The sequence below is a fragment of the Betta splendens genome, chromosome 1 (assembly GCF_900634795.4).
Source record: "Betta splendens chromosome 1, fBetSpl5.4, whole genome shotgun sequence".
NCBI classification, from domain to species: Eukaryota; Metazoa; Chordata; class Actinopteri; order Anabantiformes; family Osphronemidae; genus Betta; species Betta splendens.
Window position 1 is genome coordinate 11,423,744 of NC_040881.3, and position 18,557 is coordinate 11,442,300.

General features: G+C 42.6%; 1 protein-coding gene across 1 annotated transcript in view; it reads left to right on the forward strand.

Annotated features, from left to right (window-relative positions):
• ctnna2 (catenin (cadherin-associated protein), alpha 2) overlaps positions 1–18,557 on the forward strand; it is a 212,535-nt gene that overhangs the window by 131,485 nt on the left and 62,493 nt on the right. The window contains exon 8 of the mRNA XM_029159636.3: positions 14,768–14,848. Within this exon, the coding sequence (XP_029015469.1) occupies positions 14,768–14,848 (81 nt within the window). The remainder of the gene's footprint in view (positions 1–14,767; positions 14,849–18,557) is intronic.

Below are 18,557 nucleotides of genomic sequence, written 5' to 3' on the forward strand. Positions count from 1 at the left end.
AAGTTTTGTAAAATCAATATCAGTGTAACTGAGAAGTATTTTCACAATGTTTTTCAGGATTTCACTTTACGAGCCACAGAGTATATGAAAAGGACTTTTATAAAATAAATAAACTTACAAAACGTTGCTAATATAGATAATATAAATATATACAGAGAATGAGAATGGGAGCATGGTACTTTATTTTCTTTTAATTTTTGCTTTTTTACAACTCTCTTCTTTTATTTGTTAACATCTTTGTTTAGCATACTTTTTTCCCTTTATCCATCTTCATACATGTTTTGTTTAAATAATCTGAGGTTTAGTGACTGTAAAGAAAAGTTAAAATAAATGTTTGCTTCATACTAGGGCCATTGTCCTGAAGGAAAATTAGAATGTGCTGTAACAGACTGACACTATCGTTAAGGATAATGTGATGTTTATTCTGCAGTATAGCAGATACTAAATCTTCAATCATGTCTCGTTTGCAGAAATCGAAGAAATGAGAAAATAGAGTTATGGTTTCATCTGGTAGAACAGAGGCTAGCTTGAAAATGGAGTGGGAGTTTGATTGCAGTAATTATGCCAAGGACACACAATTACCATCCATAACAGCTCTACACTTTGTTGTGACCTGCCTGACATTTTGCAACTTAACCTTAAATACTGCATCTGCCAGGAGAGGATTCTTAATCCCCACTTAGAAGTAAAATCAACGTCCCTAACATCTTTGTGAAACAAGCTGGCAATTTGTTGCACTGATACCTTGGTTGAAGTACAACAGATTTTTTTTATTTTATTAAAACATCTAACAATCACAGTTAATGCAAACATTTAGATCGATAAAGTTGAACGACAAAGACATTTTCAATGCAAAGTTAGACCAGAGAACAGTAAACAAAGCATAAAACAACCATGTGTTCAAAGCTTAGGGGAATAACCCTTGCGTAACATGGACGAACTGGAATCATCTCTTCTGCTCTTCTGCTTCTCACTCTAACCAATAATGAATGACGTCACCATTCACTAAAGACTTGGTGCAGTGTAATGATCTGTCATACAGCAACAAACAAGAGAGTATCAATGCCATCACTTTAAGGCTTTATGAGCTTTGGTTGTACTGTGAGTTACGGTGGGCCAAGCACACAACTCTTTCATGGGTTTCTCATCTGTAAAGCAGGAGTTTATGGTCGTGGAGAACTATGCCACCATGCTGTTAGATGGTTTTTAATCTAGTGGTTAGAGGTTATGGTGTATTGTTAGCAGACTGAATTGATTTGAGGGATCAAATAAGACACCAAATTATCAGCATCTTTGATTACAGGCCCATTGTGGAAATCATTTAATGAATCAGAGAATGTCTGACTGGGTGAGCTCAACAAAACAATGCAGATGATGACTAATTGGCCCACTGCAGAGATAATGTTGATGGGCAGCTGGGAAAAGATTGCGGTGGGTGTTGGCGAAGACACGAACGCCACGGGATGTCAGCAAGAGATGATTCTACATCTGCAATGGAGTGCAACCCCCAGGAGACAGCGCGAAGTGGCCCCGGGATACAGTAGGACACAAACACAAACGATAGTCTGAGCTCTGGACAAAGACACACACAGGTGTGTCGAGAAAGTCTCAGCTAAATAATACAGCAGATTTTAAAGGACACATTTTTGTTAAGATTGAAAAGATTGATTTTGCTTTTAATGAAAACCATTTTGGTTCTGTTGAGCTACAATGTGTTTAATTCATCCTGTGCTACATCCTGATGGTCTGAGAATCCAAGTAAGGCCGTGTCAGCTCTAGCGCTGCCCCTCTCGCAAACCACACACCAGACTATAGATTATACGCACACATATGGGCTTTTTGCTGATTTGCAGCACACACATCTCCTCCACAGTCCTTTGAATGATTGTATGGCATTGTTTGCTCCAATGTATGTTATAATACAGTATGTTTTGTGATTCATACAGTAATTAAATATAAATAAATAATTGCCACATCTCTACTGCAAACCGCTGCACCAAGGACATTCTTTAGTGGCAGGAAAGCTGACAAATGGGTGGAGGCACAAAAAAAAAGGTCTGTTACATAAAAAACGAGTTATTGACGTTCAGGCACTGGGCAGAAAACCAGCAGTTACTGTAGCCATTTCTGATTTGTTACATTTGTTATCGAAACACTGTAAACATCACAAAGACACTAACCTTTTTATGGATTCTAGGTTTCCTTCACATTATACTTCTATTCTAATATTCCTTACAAGAGACAAAAGTAGATGCCACTGAGCTGAACAAAGCAGGATGGAAGAAAAACATCACAATGTTCACCGGAGCATGCAGTATAGCGGTGGAACCAATGACCATTATTACACTTTATTACATGACCAACATTACACTACGGCACCGTACTCATGGTCTGCAGGATGCCTGAGCATCCTGGGTCGCTGCGCTTGGAGAGCACATGCGACAAATGACTGGTATTTTTTTCTCAATGATAAATGAATGAAGACAGTGTGCATCGAGCAGCCATGGGAATGCAACTTGTTGAACACAAGTTGCGACAACACATGAAGAAATTAAAACTCGGAAAGAAACATGCATTTTTGGCTGGAGAAAGGACTGGAACGCTGTCACTTTAGTGAAGCAGTGGTGCTTATTCTTGACAAGTCTTATTACTTATATAGGTCTTTACCTGCAGTAGATAATCAGCATCCTGTTAGTAGAGTAAATTTTCCAGTTAAGGCCTTGTGTCCTTATTGTCTTTGCTTCCTCTCCCTTGGTTGCACTGAGCCCATTTGTCTACTTGTGGTCTCCCTGTTGTCCTGGACATGTTTCACTGACTTCCTGTTTTACCCACATAGCCGCTGCTGACTGTTTGTTGTTGTTGTTGCACTAACCTCCAAACACTGGAGCGTTCAAACATTCCACGTGGGTGACTGCATGCCTGGCACTGACAGCCCGTCCTATTCAAATGTTACGCTAAGGAGTAACCGCTCTGCTTGACACAGTCTCTTTCCAGTAGCATCTTTTCCCAATACACTGTTCACTGAATCCGTCCTCGCAGCATCCCAGCAGACGGCAGCTGGGATCCTCCTTCGTCATAATCTCATTTGAGGATCCAACACTGGAGATATTCAAGCGACTTCACCTGGGTCACCAGAAAAACACAGGCCTCCACTCCCTGGCGGGTTACGCACAGTACTGCCAGATGTCAGTGCTGATGAGTTTGCATATAGTTTGCATTTGTGGCCATTGTATGTGAAGCCAAGCAAATCACACCGTCAAGTACAAATGAGAGGTCACCAAAATGCAGACATTTGACCTTTCCCTGACTTTTCGATGGAACAGCTGTCTGAAATTCTATTCATCCGCCTCAGGAGTAGCTAGAATAGTAGGAGAGCTACCAACTATCATGGCTTTTTTAATGGTACAGGCCCAATAGTAAAACCATGTGTTTGTGACAGATGTAATTAATACAGCCTCTAACTTTGCCTAATATGAGTTCTTCCCTTTAGCGAGAGACTGTGCTTTTGCCATGTCACAGCAACGAGTGGTCCCCACTTCAGTCAGACACACGTTGCTACAGAAGCTGATTTAAATTTCTTTATTTTCTTTTTACTCACATATTCTCGAGGAGTCATTACATTTGAAATGCATTGCTTTTGCGTGTTCTAATAGCGTGTCTCTTCATGCAGTTGTGTCTATGGCTTCAGAGGCTACATGAAACAGTGCGCTGTCACTAGCCTCTGTCTGCCAAAGGGACTTTGTTCTGCTGTCAGATGACACAGAAATCCCACCGAGAGCCACCAAGCCCATTTTCAAAACCCAGTTCTCTGGACCAGCATGCCCCCACTTTTGTAGCTCTGACTGCTCTGGCCTGTTGCCTCATCCAGAGCCAAACAAGCCTCTACATCCTTCATGTGTCCAGTAGTGCTCTCATGTTGGGATGAAGCAGAGTTGAATAAAGCCAACAGTCTCTGATGCAAAAGACTGAAACACTTGTGAATCTAGATAAGAAAAATCCTTATCCCCAGTGTCCCCTGCTGCAAGGTGAGGTAAGAACACCAGTGGAGAAATGCCATTAGAGAGCAGCAGAGCAAGGGACAGCTGAACCGCGTAGTACATGAAAGGCCCTTGTGTTTCACATTTGACGCATTAAGTCTCGCGTCTTCAAGCTCCAAGAATAGAATTTTGATTTCTTTCATTTTTTTCCAATTTCTTTCTCTTAATTTCTGTCAGTCTCTGACCTGGATTTGCATAATATCCTGTGGCATACAGTACCTCCATTGTTATTCAGAAAGCCTCCCTGCGCTGGGTGACGGTTCTCCACCAAGCCTGTGACCAAAATATTTGTTGGAAGTATTGCCCTAAAGACTCGTGTGTGATTCCTGTGGGACAACAGGCAGCTACATACTTCAGAAGGCTTCACACTTTTTTCTGTTTTCTTTTTCTGAGAAAGAACTATGTCACCGAGTGCATTGTTGTGTTTAACAGCGTTTCACACAGACGCAGAGCTTAACAACAAACAAAGAAAATCAGGTTCAGGGCATCTGAGAGTAGAGGCGCTCAAAAATGTTAGTATAACAATTTCATTTAGTTGCCTTTGAGTTCGAGAAAAACTGATTTATGAAGCGGCGAGCGTTTAATCAAAACGTGTGCAGGTAAAGGTCAGCAGCAGGTTAGACTTGGAAAAGAGTGGGGCATGGTTAAAATGCAGCAACGGGCTACAAAACATGTATCTTGCACATTGTTTCATACAGATTAAAATTACACCGTGACACTGTAACTGACAAGCAAAACGTCGCTCTCCTCAAAGTTCCCACTTTTGATTTTATTAATTGACCTTTAAAAAGTGAACATCAGAGGGAGATATTTTCCAGCTCGCACTTCATGGTACAGCTGCGAGAACAGGTGGTCGGCGTCGCACCAGTCGCTGAGATGAAAAGACGGCACGCGCTCTCCATGTGTGTATGTTAATGGAGTCGTAGCGTTTCATCGAAGTCGGCTCGCTGTCAGAGAGGACGCGCGTGAATCCGGCCTCAGCCTCAGGTCTGCACACGTGGCAGTAGATGAATGAAGATGATGAGGCTAATTGTTTGGGGTTTGAGCGTTTTAGGAAATGTCAGCGAGCTTTGTTGTTATTACGTTAATATTAGGTTTTACTAATTAAAGAATCAGAGTAGTTCCAGTAAAAGCATTAACTTTGAGCTATTCTTTGCTAAACTGCTATTATGATGTTAGCTGTGTTATAAATGTTGAATGAGGGCTTCCCTGGTGTACTTCACAGTACATGTGATGCTCAGTGTTTTCTATTTGTGTCACCTTCACAGAGGTTAGCACAGTATTTATACTGTTATTCATCTTATGCCATATCAGAGCTGCCAGGAAGCTTCAAATAGAAACTCTTGGTTTTCCACACCCTTTTTTTTATCGTGTTACTATCATGTAAATGTAGCCGTGTTGTTTAGCTTGATGCATGTATGCAACCAGAGGTCAAGCCGTGCACAGAGCCTCGCAATGCAGTGCGAGCCCTCCCTCGCCTTCTTAGCTGAAGTAAAGACTATAATTGCTATTAAGTCATAAGTTCCCTCAATTTTAATGCAGCGTCCTTGATTAAAATCCTGGGTGCTGTCACTGGCAGCAGACAATGGCGGCTCAGACCTCTAACAAGAAAGAGAGGAATGTCAGCCCCGCTCGCTCTCTGCTGCTTTCCTGCTCCACCGTGTGTATATTTTGCTCGGTGTCACACGGCTTAAAGTGTTTTTGCATGATTTCCTGTCTCCGCCCCAGTAATTTCAGCCCCAGCGATCCAGAGCCCAATCAAGCCATGAACTTGTTGACAAATATCTAAACAGTCATACATGGTGGTTTTGTGTCAAGTTATGATGATAAAAAGGCATCAATTCATGGAAATGATTTTAAGCTGCAGCTGCAGCTGCGCGTCTTCATGCTGGCCTTTACAAAATACCAGAAGCACCAGTGCACATAATCAGACTGCCCTTGTAGTCAGATTTACATTCGCAGCTTCATAGCAGGCTGCTGTTTTGTGCGGGGGACAATTGAAATCCGCCAGTGTCGCGTTGTCAGTCTTTGTTAACCTCTCTACGTGCACTACCGGCGTCGCCACATTGAGTATCATTCCTCGTGCTGCAGTGCTCTCCTGTTAGCCACTGTGTGCCCACCTGCACCGGGAACCCGTCCACCAGATGGGTCATGCATAATTAAGACGGTAACCCACAGCAGAACTCTGACCCTGTCACAGCGATGAGAACCAGCCCCGGGGCCTGCTTCGACGGCCATGCGATGCCTATAAGTTCCTGTTGAGCCGCTCCAGTACTGTTAAACTGGCCAAGGCTCCCAAACACGTCACCGGAGCCTCACAAAGGCCTCGTTAAAAATATCTCGCATGTCACTCTGACATTTATCCATACGAGAGCTTTTCCCTTTGCTTTAGGGCCGGTCGTAATATTCCTGTGGGATATTGTATCGTCCGCAGTAGGATTCAATTCATTTCACAGCTACTAGTTCACATGTGTAGATGTGTAGATGTTGTGCAGCTTGTCATACGGTAAAACGTTTCCTAGGTGGAATCTGTACCGTGATTTTTGGGCCCGTCCCTCCATGAAAAGCTGTAACTGTGCTGCGAAATACGTTTTATAAGTCAGCTTAAGTAAGAGAATAGTCATCCTTTTGAAAAAGGCATCAATCCCCAAACACCCACCATGACAGTAAGCCCCGTCCCCTGATCCGTCCCCGCTCAGTGAACTTACATCCTGTCCACACATTCGGTGGCTTTCCTCGCCGTTTCGCCTCCCAACTAACGGCAGCAACGACCCCGTCCGCGCCTCGCGCTCCTGCGTGGCCGGACTGACAAAGCCCACATGAAAGGGTAGTGGGAGACGCAATCATTCCACCGGCTCCAGCACGTTTGCCGCCGCGGCGCCGTGGATCGCTAGCGCCTGGGAGCGGACTGTCTATGGCATCCATGTTGGTGGCCTCAGCCCCTGTAGGCGCCATCAGAGTCATCTCGCCCTCATTTGCATTTCCTGCTCCACCGCCAGACATGAGATCGTTTTCTGCTTTTCCTTTAGCCCCCTAATCCACGATTAGCGCTACCTACACAGCGAGCGAACCCACAAGAGCAGCTTGAGTCACGATTATCCTGCTTTGCCAAAGCAAGCAGCCTCTGTCGCTCACGCCAGCCCTGAAGAACGCCGTCTTCGCACCGAGGGCAGCGTCCGGCGGCTCCGGAGAGCCGCGAGCTGCTTCCATGGGCTTCGTCGCTTGAATGGATGTATTTTTATAGGCTTATTTAGTGCGGTGTCGATAGCTGGCGTATGAAAAATGGAAAAGGACCGAAATGCATCAATGTTTAATGTGAGTCATGTCAGGTGTGTGGAGGAACCAAGCCGAGATTGGAAGGAGAGCATCAGACAAGCGGGGATGAGTGAAGGGCAGCGTTGCCATGTAGAGAGAAGCCCCTCCAAGTCCACGATGTTTGAAATAAATTGAAAATAAAGACCACAAAAAAAAAAAACATCTTAAAAAAAGCAATCATAAAATCTTGACATTCCTTTTGTTGTGCTTGGCGGCGAACCGCGTTTTACCGGGCGCATGTGATGCAGAGCAGCACCGGCACAGCTGACAATCCTGGAGAGGAGCTGAGGCAGGATGCGGGTGGACGCGCGGTAGATGAGGAGGTCAGCACAACCCCCCCTCCCCTGTTTGTGACGCGTCAGCGTCGGGTGCCACGAGCCACGCAGGCGTGGATGATGATGATGCAATGCAGGCGAGGGACAAGGATGACGAAACGGGATTATGTGCTTCCGGGAACAGGTTCTTCCGTTGGATGGATCCGCTCCCTATTTTAGGTGCTTCAGCAGAGCCGTGGACTCCCTCCCATCATGTTAGCGTACACGTGTGTGTGTGTGTGTGTGTGTGTGTGTGTGTGTGTGTGTGTGTGTGTGTGTGTGTGTGTGTGTGTGTGTGTGTGTGTGTGTGTGTGTGTGTGTGTGTGTGTGTGATAAATTGCCTTTTTTTAGCTCTGTGGTGAAACAAAAGTACATCAATGATGCTCAGACCTCCTTCTCACCCCATTGACTCGCTTTCTGTCCCTTTACCACAGTTCTGCTCAAACAGATATCACACCACTCTCTGATTTTCTCACCCTCTCTAACCTATTCTCAGTCGCCTCCCTCTCTTGCTTCTCTCCTCTCCCGCTGCCCTTCCTTCAGTCCCTCCCTCGCAAACTACTTGCTATTCAGTTCAGGCAGGCTGCAGGCAGCATTGCTCTAGCTCCCTACGCTGCTGCTGCAGGACTAGACTTTTTTATCCCCTGCTCTCTCTCTCTCTCTCTCGCTCGCTCTCTCTCTTTCTGTCTGATAACCAGACATTTCCCTTCACTCCTTTCCTCATTCTCCTGAAACTATGCACCTAAAACCTTGGCTTACAGCCTGACGCGCTCAATATTTAACTCTCCCTGTTCTCCTCATGCTCCTGTTTTTACCTTGCGCCGCTGTGTGATGTCCCACCGCATGCTACTGTTGTGTATATTTTGAAAAGGCATGAACTATAAGAGGAGGTAGATCAATCGGTCCATATTTGCCAGTACAAATCTTCGGCGTTTTGTTTTCTTTTGAGACGTTTCACAGTCCAGGTTACGCCTCGCTGCGTGCGAACTTACTCCAGCCATTAGCGTGTCTCAGGAAAGTACTGTTCGAGAAGACGGGCCTTTTTGAAACACCTTCCAGGAATGTGTTATCTTCTCGGAGGCTGCTGGGGAGCGTTTGCTGGACTTCTGAGCCTTTAGGAGGCCTGCTTGTTTTCTGGAGCTGCTCAGACTCAGACATCCTGTAGCCGGTCCAACAAGTTCTCCAACTGTAACGCTCCTAAAAGAAGCCAGAAATGCTGCATAACAACTGTGCCAGCACTGTGATGCGATTAGTCTCATGTTTAAACATGGAAAGGCTGAAGATCAATATTCGTCTTATTAAGTTATTGCCTTAGCCTCATACAGTATGGCACTGCATCACGGGTTCGGCTTATTACCTTGCAAATAATGTGATTTTGTGCTTAGGCACAATAATAACAGAGTCTGAAGATGAAGCCGTTCTGAACATGAGCAGCGTTGCCTGTGCTTCTGTCGCCTTCATGTCATGATCTGCCCGTATCATTGCATTTACTGGCTTTCGTCAGTGTCTGTGGGTTTTATTTCTGCATTTGTTAAAATTAACGCCATCTTATGAAAAGCTTTTTCACTCCAGAGGTCACATATCACACATACATTGAAACGATCTTGTCAGCCCTGCTGCACTTAACCTAAACCTGCCAAAAGTCTGTGCTTTATGTAAATGTACGCATCCATTTGTTCACTTATCGGTCACTTTACCAGTTGAAACTCCGTGTTTACTCCATTCTAAGCAAACTGCTCATTTCATACTCACGATGCGCTCGATGATAAGCCAGATGCTTCTTCTCATCCACGGCCTGCTTGACCACAGATACTAATAGCTAGTGACAGGCCCACAGTCTAAACATGGGCCTGTGTAATGAGAGGAGTAAGCAAACGGCATCAGCCATTAAACATAAGAGAGCCTGTGCCAGAAGGCACTTGGGCTCCTCCTCAGGCACTACCGATCTCTGCTGCATTAACTCTAACTGACAGGAGACGGCCCCACTCAAATGGCTCAGTTATAAATATTATCGACAACATGTGAGAAGAAAAGAGATATGAAGGTCTCATATAAGCAACACTTAAGGGCTTAGGAAAGTAATGGTTTTCCTGAGCCTCTACACCAACGTGCTGGATACTTGTTTATGATTCCACCATAAAGATTTAACAGGTTTGACAAGAGCATGGGATGCTACTAGCCACCAGTGAGTTATCACATTCCAGTTACACTGCCAACGCATGCTGATGTACCATATAGCATGTATTGTTATTTGATCAATATGTCGTAGCACAACGCAACAGAAGCGTTGGTGAACACAGTGGACCGTTCCTTAACAAATTTACTGTAATAAATAAAAATATTTAAAAGAAAAAAAGAAAAAAAATCTATATATATGTATAATATTTTCTATAATATTATATATAACCTGTGCAGTGCCCTGTTCTGCAGCCCCTTGCTGCAGATAAAAGAATTTTGAGTTCTTTTTTTTCTATGTAAAGGTTTAATATAATCTTTTTATCTATTTACAATTCACTAATTGTGAAGAGTAACTGATATTCTCTAACTCAATTTTTTTTTATGTAGTAGTTTAAACCCAAACCACTCCAGTGGTTTTTTGTCAGTGTGTTCACGCCTAAGGACTATTCCCAACGTTTTATAATGTCAATATTGAGATGACGCTAAAGCCTCCATTTCTGTTTTCGGCTGCTCTGCAGCGGAATAAGGAAAGAAAATACATTGTGAAGCCGCTCTCTCCAGTCAGAGGCCTCATGCTGTTTTTAGTTTCTTGTAATCAGACTGATGGCTGCCGCTGCACCTCCTTAACTTCTGCTTAATGAGAACAAGTCGAATTGGCCCATCTATGGCACTACAGCTGAGGGAGCACAGCTTATCTTAATGAGGATCTAGCTACCCATTATCTGCTGGTAACCCGACCAATGTGTTACTACTATTATCAACCCCAACCCTGCAGCATACACAAACACTTTGCACCCTCTCGTTATCAGCTCGCCTTCCCCTTTAAGCCCGCTGCAGACACTGTAACCACATTGGACAGTAATTGTACCTCTCGCTCCTGCCTAATTGAATTGACAAGGAGCCGGAATTGATATCATTTAACACATTGATCTTTGGAGACAATGAGACAGAATGCCTCCCCCCTCCCACCTGTCTCCCTGTTCCTTCCCTCTGATTCATTCGCCATTTGCTTTGATTTGTCATGATATTGCTTATGAATTACCGAATTCATCCCTCACTTCTCTCACCTCCCCTCAGTTTCAGCCTCTCTTTTTGTGCCATTGTCATTTGTATTGCGATAGCCTCCGCGCGCGCATGTGGGGACGTAGTGATAAGTACATAAATTATTTAAATGAACAAAGGCCTTTTCTTATGAATGCATCAGGAAATATTGATTGCCTGCATTTCCACCAAGGCTGTTTCACTTTTTGTGGCCAAAAATATAACTCTCCAACATTTATTCGCATAGTGTTGGCAAATACAGTACTACAGCATAATCATGGTCGTCTGGAAGTCTGAATCATGCAATCACAGAACCTTCCCTTTCTTCTCTTTGATAAAAAAAACACTCACTTATAAATGCACATAAACTAATACAACATCTCTATTTTATGTGATTTTCACATTAGCTGTTAGAAGTGGAGCAAATGACATTGACACACCTCGAAGCAAGAGCCACGTTCCTGCGCGTTATTCACTTTGCCCCACTCAGTACAGTATGTCTTATTCCAGTTGCAGTGTTTGAGGTAAGAAATGCAGTGAAGCAGTCTGCGCTGCAGTGCACCACTAAATTACACAACTTACTCTGGGAGGACCTCAGAGAGCGAACGCGCCCAGGGCCCTCAGCCGTTCCACCAGCATGCACCGTCCACCAGCCGCCTTCAGAGTGGGCAAGAATAACTTCACTGCCGCCGCTTCCATTACCCCAACCACTAGATGCTTTTTTTTCCCAGGCACCCTCCTCTATCTTCCTCTCTCCAGCTGAGAATGAATGAGTGCGCACCAGGGGGTGGAAAATAATGGATGGCGATAGTTGGGAACATTTTCTGCAAAACACCACAGGGACTTCTGTTTACTAGGGGAAAAAAAAAAAACGACATGCACATTCCATTATGTTGCATTCAAAAACTAAACAGTCAATATTGCTGCATGGGGGACAATTGAATCAACAGCCAAATGTGTTATCAAGTTTTTAACAGCTGCAAAGTGGAGAGCACAATACTCATACATAGAGGATGCACCTGGATGGAAAGTCAAACAGTTTCCCAGATAAACACCATAGTCACATATTTACAAAGAGTTTGTTTCCCACACACGTGCTCACAGCAAACAACAGTTCTGACCCAGGCTGAATATCAGGCCGACACATTGACTAAGCTATGATTCATTACTGCTCACTGCCTCGTGTATTAATTCTGTGGTGAGGGATTCATGCGTAGTGTTTTTAATTGGGTGTTTAGTGTTTTTCCTTTTTTCTTTCTGTTTTTTTTTTTTTTTTGTAATTCAGGAAACCTTGAGTAAACATTTCTTATTTCATGTAAAAGGGGCCTGGACATTTTTAAACAAAAAGGAAGAACATGTTTGGAGTTAAGCCTGACTGTACCAGCATCACACCAGGAACGTACAGTACCAAAATACAGTGCACTACTTACTTAGCAGCTCAAAATAAGAGAGTTGGGTTTTGTCCCTTTAGACTGACATCACTGTGCTGCTTTAATCTCCTTAACTCAGATTAAAGAGTTCTTAGTTTTGAAAAACAAAACAGCTGGGACTTCTGATTCCTGGAAATAAACCCACCACAATACCCATGTTGTGAATCAGTATACACATCCATCTTATCATTCAGGTCGCCATCAGAAGCAGACGTAGCAGTTTTTAGTCAAACTGAGGCCCTTGGTTGTTGGTCACACGTAACATCACGGGAACGTTTCCTCAGCGAGCTTCCAGTTAAGCCCTTTTTTTATTTTTGGTGGTGAGCATCTTTAATCCCGCGCGTCCCTCTGGTGCCTTAATGACACATTAGGCTCTTTAGGCAGCACAATGACTAATGCTGTGATGTCCCCTGCTTTTCTGTGCATGCACATCAAAGTGTGAATGCTTGTGTGAGCGTGTGACACATAATGGAAGCCAACCAAATGTTATCTTCATTTCCTCTGTTCCTTTTATGTAAATCATCAACTGGCTGATAGTCGCTCTCTGTACGTCTTTTTTTTCTTTAAAGCAAGTCGTAAATATGATAAAACTGCAGGCAGCACAGCAGTGGCGTTAGAATCAGGTGGGTTTTCCCTTTCCACGACGTACTGTAGAATCAAATATCAAGGATTCTGTTCACGCTAATGACTATCTGCTTCCATTCATTTTGCTGCATTGCTCAATAAATGAATACATAAGATGACTGCATTTCGCGATTGCTATTAGGGGTAGAAGTGAGTAACTACAGTATGAGCTGCGAGACAAATGACTCATTCCTAATGTTTAACGTCCATATGAAAGAAAACTTGTGCTATATGAGCCTTAGCGGAGGACAAGCCAGCAATAAATTAGACCGAAACGGAAATCGCATCTGTTTTATGGCTGCACCAGCACTTTTATAACCAGTCACACGTCTGAAGCCTCCGCCGCACGTCCCAACATTAAATGTTAAGCTTGATGTGTAATAAATCCATAATGAGAACATTCTTCAAGACTGTGGCCGTTGAACGTCCAGTCGTTTGGTAGCAGAAAATGTAAAGTGGGTTTGGCCTTTAATTTCTAAATTCCTGTCGTCCACACTTCCAAATAAACGGAGGCAGGTCGCCAGAGCTTGATGGGATCCCATTTAGTTCTGTGACATGTAGATTCTGTTTCGCTCGGTTCTGAAAGGGGCAGAACCACAGTGCAGCAACACAGAAATGAGCAAACAGGATCCTTATTTAAGCCAAATATGGATAATTGGGACTCCAGGTGTGTGATTTTGTGCAAAGGCAGATGAGCATTTTGGTTGTTGGCCTCGGCACCAAGCTGGATACAACTCGCCGACGGTTGCCTGGCAACAACAAAACAAATTTTTGTAAGCCGGTATCGCTTTGACAGAAGAACGCTGCGTCTCACAATCTGTTGATCCTCCTGCTAACAATTCTCTACTCAAGACGAATCTAAAACGGTCAACATGAAGATATTTAATTAGTACGTCTGGATGCTCGCTTTTTGTGTCTAACAAATTAGACTATTCCCAGTTAAAAGCTGAGAAGCAAAGGGTCACTTCACTGTGACCTTTTGTGTGAAGTGCGGTGTCAATTGATTTCATGTGACGGATGATTGAGGGGACCTCAGGGAGCGGAGACGCAAAGCAGTGACTGTGGCACGTTATTCCTTTTTTTACTAAGAAAGGCCACTACTCAAATCATAAAATATCTATAATAATCCTGAAAAAAATTCATTTTTCCTGCATTTTCGTATAAGGATCAGTGAACAGGGTCGTTTATTTGTGTCCTGGAGGCGAAATGATTTGCTCCAAGGTACTGCAGCATCCTTCTAACCTTCAGGCCAAACTGCCATCGCCAGTAAAAAAAACAGGAGTTTTTTAAACGGGCTCCTGTTTTTCCGTGGTTTGCGAACAAAGTGCCAGGTGGCAGATCTGCCGTGTTCGCATGCTAATCATTAAGAGACCATGTCCTCCGAGCATCTCCGTGAGCGATGCCCACCGGTAGAACGGGAAGCTCGTTAACCGCAAAGGGAAGTCTGCGGAGGGAGTAGCGTGACGCGTGGTGCTGTCCCTCCGTGCTGACAGCTGGCGACTGTGTGTGAATCAGGTGAAGCCTGTGGTAGTCAACGCTCTCCTAGGAACTGGCCGTGACAGAAATGCAGCCCACTGGGGGATTGGCAACGCCAGAATTGATACTTGCCAGATAGACTACAGTGCAGTAGTTGCTGGGTAACATACCAAACACTTTGAGTCACGCTTTCACTGATTTCGGCCTAATTATGGAGCAATTCTGTAATAAATAGTGCTTTTAAAATCTGTGATTACTAGCAAACCTCACCATGCACTTTGTTTTTGTACTGTATGATGACGCTTGGAGTTTAACATGCCTGGTTGTGACATGTGATTGTTTCTTTTCACAGACTGGCAGGAAAGAGAAAGGTGATCCACTGAACTCAGCCATTGACAAGATGACCAAAAAGACCAGGGACCTGCGCAGACAGGTGAGCAATGCAGCTTCTGTACTTTAACTACACCTCATCTACAGTATGTTCTGTTAACTATAAACTACTGTACAGTACTGTATGAAACCACTAAAGCCAACAATATCCTGGATCAGTATTTAGAAACCTCTGTAGACTCAAGAAGAAAGTGCACTTTGAAACAGATTACAGACACATACATGTTTTATTAATTTGTTCTTACAAAGTAGATGAATAGATTTTGGAGGTCCGAACAAAAGCTTAAGCTTCACTAGTTTTTCATCTTTCGTGAAGTTTGTTAAAAGAAATGCGTTTTCCTGAGTTCGGAAAAAAAATCTCCTTTTGATAAGCGGCGTTGCACAGACATGCGTCACTCTGACATTCGCACGGCAAACGTTGCTGCTCGCGGCCAGACGGCGCGTCACCTGTTGTTGAGGCTCGGTACTTGTTAGCAAGGATCAAAGGTGTTCATTTGAAACTGTGCATGTCACCAGGACCGGGGTTAACAAACCGTCACAGAGCAGAGCGGAGCGGAGCTGTTCACACAGGATATGAAAAACAGGGGGACAATGCACAACCACTCCACTGTTATTTCTGCTCTTTTGACTCTGTCTAAGTCATTGACAAAACAACAATGGTTTGCAATTTTCTTTATTAGTGGGAGAGCTGAACAGCTCTCACACTATTGTTATCTTCGGTCTTTATTAGTGGGAGAGCTGAACAGCTCTCACACTATTGTTATCTTCGGTCTTTATTATTATTATTATTCTTCTTCTACTTATTCCGCCCTTTTTTTGATTGCTATCTACTTTTTAACGCTTCATCGTAGAATCGTCGTTCAACTTTCTAAACGTGTGTCATCTTTAGGAGATGTGGGCTATTACTTTTTATGTTTTCAGCTTTTCAACTTTTAACGTTATTCAACTTTTTTCATCGTTTTTTTATAATGGTCGTCTATGGGAATCATCGTTAAACTTTTTGTCAACTTCCCTCTTTTCATCAGCGTCTATCATTGTCATACTTTGGCGTAGAAACGTCATTTCAACTTCAAAAGCGTCCATCATCGCTCAACTTTCTCCTCGTAAATCAGCGTTGTCGTATCTTCTATACTTTTCGACTAGTGAGCGTTTAAATATGGTGTGGTTTTTGTTAAATTTTCAGCTTTTCCATTAGTGTGTATTGGGTCATTTAGAGTGCGTGATGTCACAGCTACAGTGAGAAGGTGCGCTTTTTTAAGACAGAACTTCTGTCTCTAACTCGTCACTACAGTCACAATTTTTACTCTATGAACGTAATTATTTCACTAAATCGTAGTCATACTTGTCTTCTTTCTAATGATGTGTCTGGCTTTACCCTCAGACTTATACTTTAGTCGCTATCGACCTCAAAGCACAGAGAGATCCTGAAATTCTCCCATAGACTCTAATGATAATTTTTGGCAGACGTCTGGAGAAAAACAAGGAGGAGACATATTTTGAAATTGCGACTGTGGCTACAAACGTTTGTCCTCAAACATAAAATTCACACCATTTGCTCATTGAAGCCTTGGGACTCGAAAAATGAAATAATCTTTGTGATAACTATTATGGTTTAGCTGGAACAAGCCTGTTTATACAGGGTGAAACTCTGCTTTTTACAGAGCAGAATGAGCCTGATTTTCCCGCCTTTTGTCTCCATGGCGACGGCGCAGCTGCAGATTTGACTGACAGGTCAAACTGCTGATGCTCAGTGTACAGAGCAGTTCCATGCTTGTTATTGATTAGTCAACCACACTATTGGATTGTGTAGTGATTAAGCACGCACTTCCTCTAAATCCTTTCAAAATAAAAGCACCAAGCCAAATAATTAGCTTTAATAGCAGTATTTCTGCTTTTAGATGGGTAATTATGACTTTTTAAAGATAGATTAAAAGTTTAGTAATTACCCACACATGCTTCCTCTAAATCCTTTCAAAATAAAAGCACCAATGCCAATTATTAGCTTTAACTGCAATGTTTTTGCCTTTGAATGGGTAATTATGATTATTTAAAGACTAATTGACAGTTACGCTATTACCCCCACACATTTCCTCTAAATCCTTTCAAAATAAAAGCACCAATTACAATTTATTACCTTTAATGGCAAGATTGATTAGAAAATTTGTGGTTCTAAATACTTGCCAATCGTTATAGAGACTACTTTAGAGTTCAGTAAATAGCCACTCAAACTTATTAGGGTGCTTTTATTCTGAAAGGGCTAAATCTAAATCTTTTGCTTTAATAGGGCTATTCTTGCTATTGAATGATAAATTATGATTATCTAATGACTATTTTATAGTTTAGTAATCGCCCACACCCAACCTCTAAATCCTTTCAAAATAAAAGCGCCAATGTAATTTATTACCTTAAATGGCAAGATTTTTGTTTCTGACTGGTAAATTTTTACTAGTTATTAAACTATTACACAGGTAATTATTTACAAATACTTTCTTCAAATTAAAAAGCTAGTCAGCTTATTTATGATTGTCAACAATGCACTCTGGTCAACTTTTTAATCTGTGATATATTTTTTTACCTTGGTCAACTTTTGAATCATTGTCATATTTTAATCTTGTCCTATTATGACATTGGTCATCTTTTTAATCGCCATCTTTTGTCATCGTTTTATTCTTTGTCAACGTTTTCTCGTTTTCATCGCTTTGCCGTAGTCAACTTTTGGACGTAGTCAACTTTTTTGACGTCAGCAGCTTAATCAGCGTTTGTCATCGTTGCGGCAGCAGATCAGCTCTCCCACGTAATTTCTCGAGAAATTACTTTTTCTAGTTATTATTATTCTTCTTCTACTTATTCCGCCCTTTTTTTTGATTGCTATCTACTTTTAACGCTTCATCGTAGAATCGTCGTTCAACTTTCTAAACGTGTGTCATCTTTAGGAGATGTGGGCTATTACTTTTTATGTTTTCAGCTTTTCAACTTTTAACGTTATTCAACTTTTTTCATCGTTTTTTTATAATGGTCGTCTATGGGAATCATCGTTCAACTTTTTGTCAACTTCCCTCTTTTCATCAGCGTCTATCATCGTCATACTTTGGCGTAGAAACGTCATTTCAACTTCAAAAGCGTCCATCATCGCTCAACTTTCTCCTCGTAAATCAGCGTTGTCGTATCTTCTATACTTTTCGACTAGTGAGCGTTTAAATATGGTGTGGTTTTTGTTAAATTTTCAGCTTTTCCATTAGTGTGTATTGGGTCATTTAGAGTGCGTGATGTCACAGCCAGAGTGCGAGGGTGCGCTTTTTAAAGACAGAACTTCGGTCTTTAACTCGTCGCTACAGCCACAATTTCTACTCTATGAACGTAATTATTTCACTAAATCGTAGTCATACTTGTCTTCTTTCTAATGATGTGTCTGGCTTTACCCTCAGACTTATACTTTAGTCGCTATCGACCTCAAAGCACAGAGAGATCCTGAAATTCTCCCATAGACTCTAATGATAATTTTTGGCAGACGTCTGGAGAAAAACAAGGAGGAGACATATTTTGAAATTGCGACTGTGGCTACAAACGTTTGTCCTCAAACATAAAATTCACACCATTTGCTCATTGAAGCCTTGGGACTCGAAAAATGAAATAATCTTTGTGATAACTATTATGGTTTAGCTGAAACAAGCCTGGTAATACAGGGTGAAACTCTGCTTTTTACAGAGCAGAATGAGCCTGATTTTCCCGCCTTTTGTCTCCATGGCGACGGC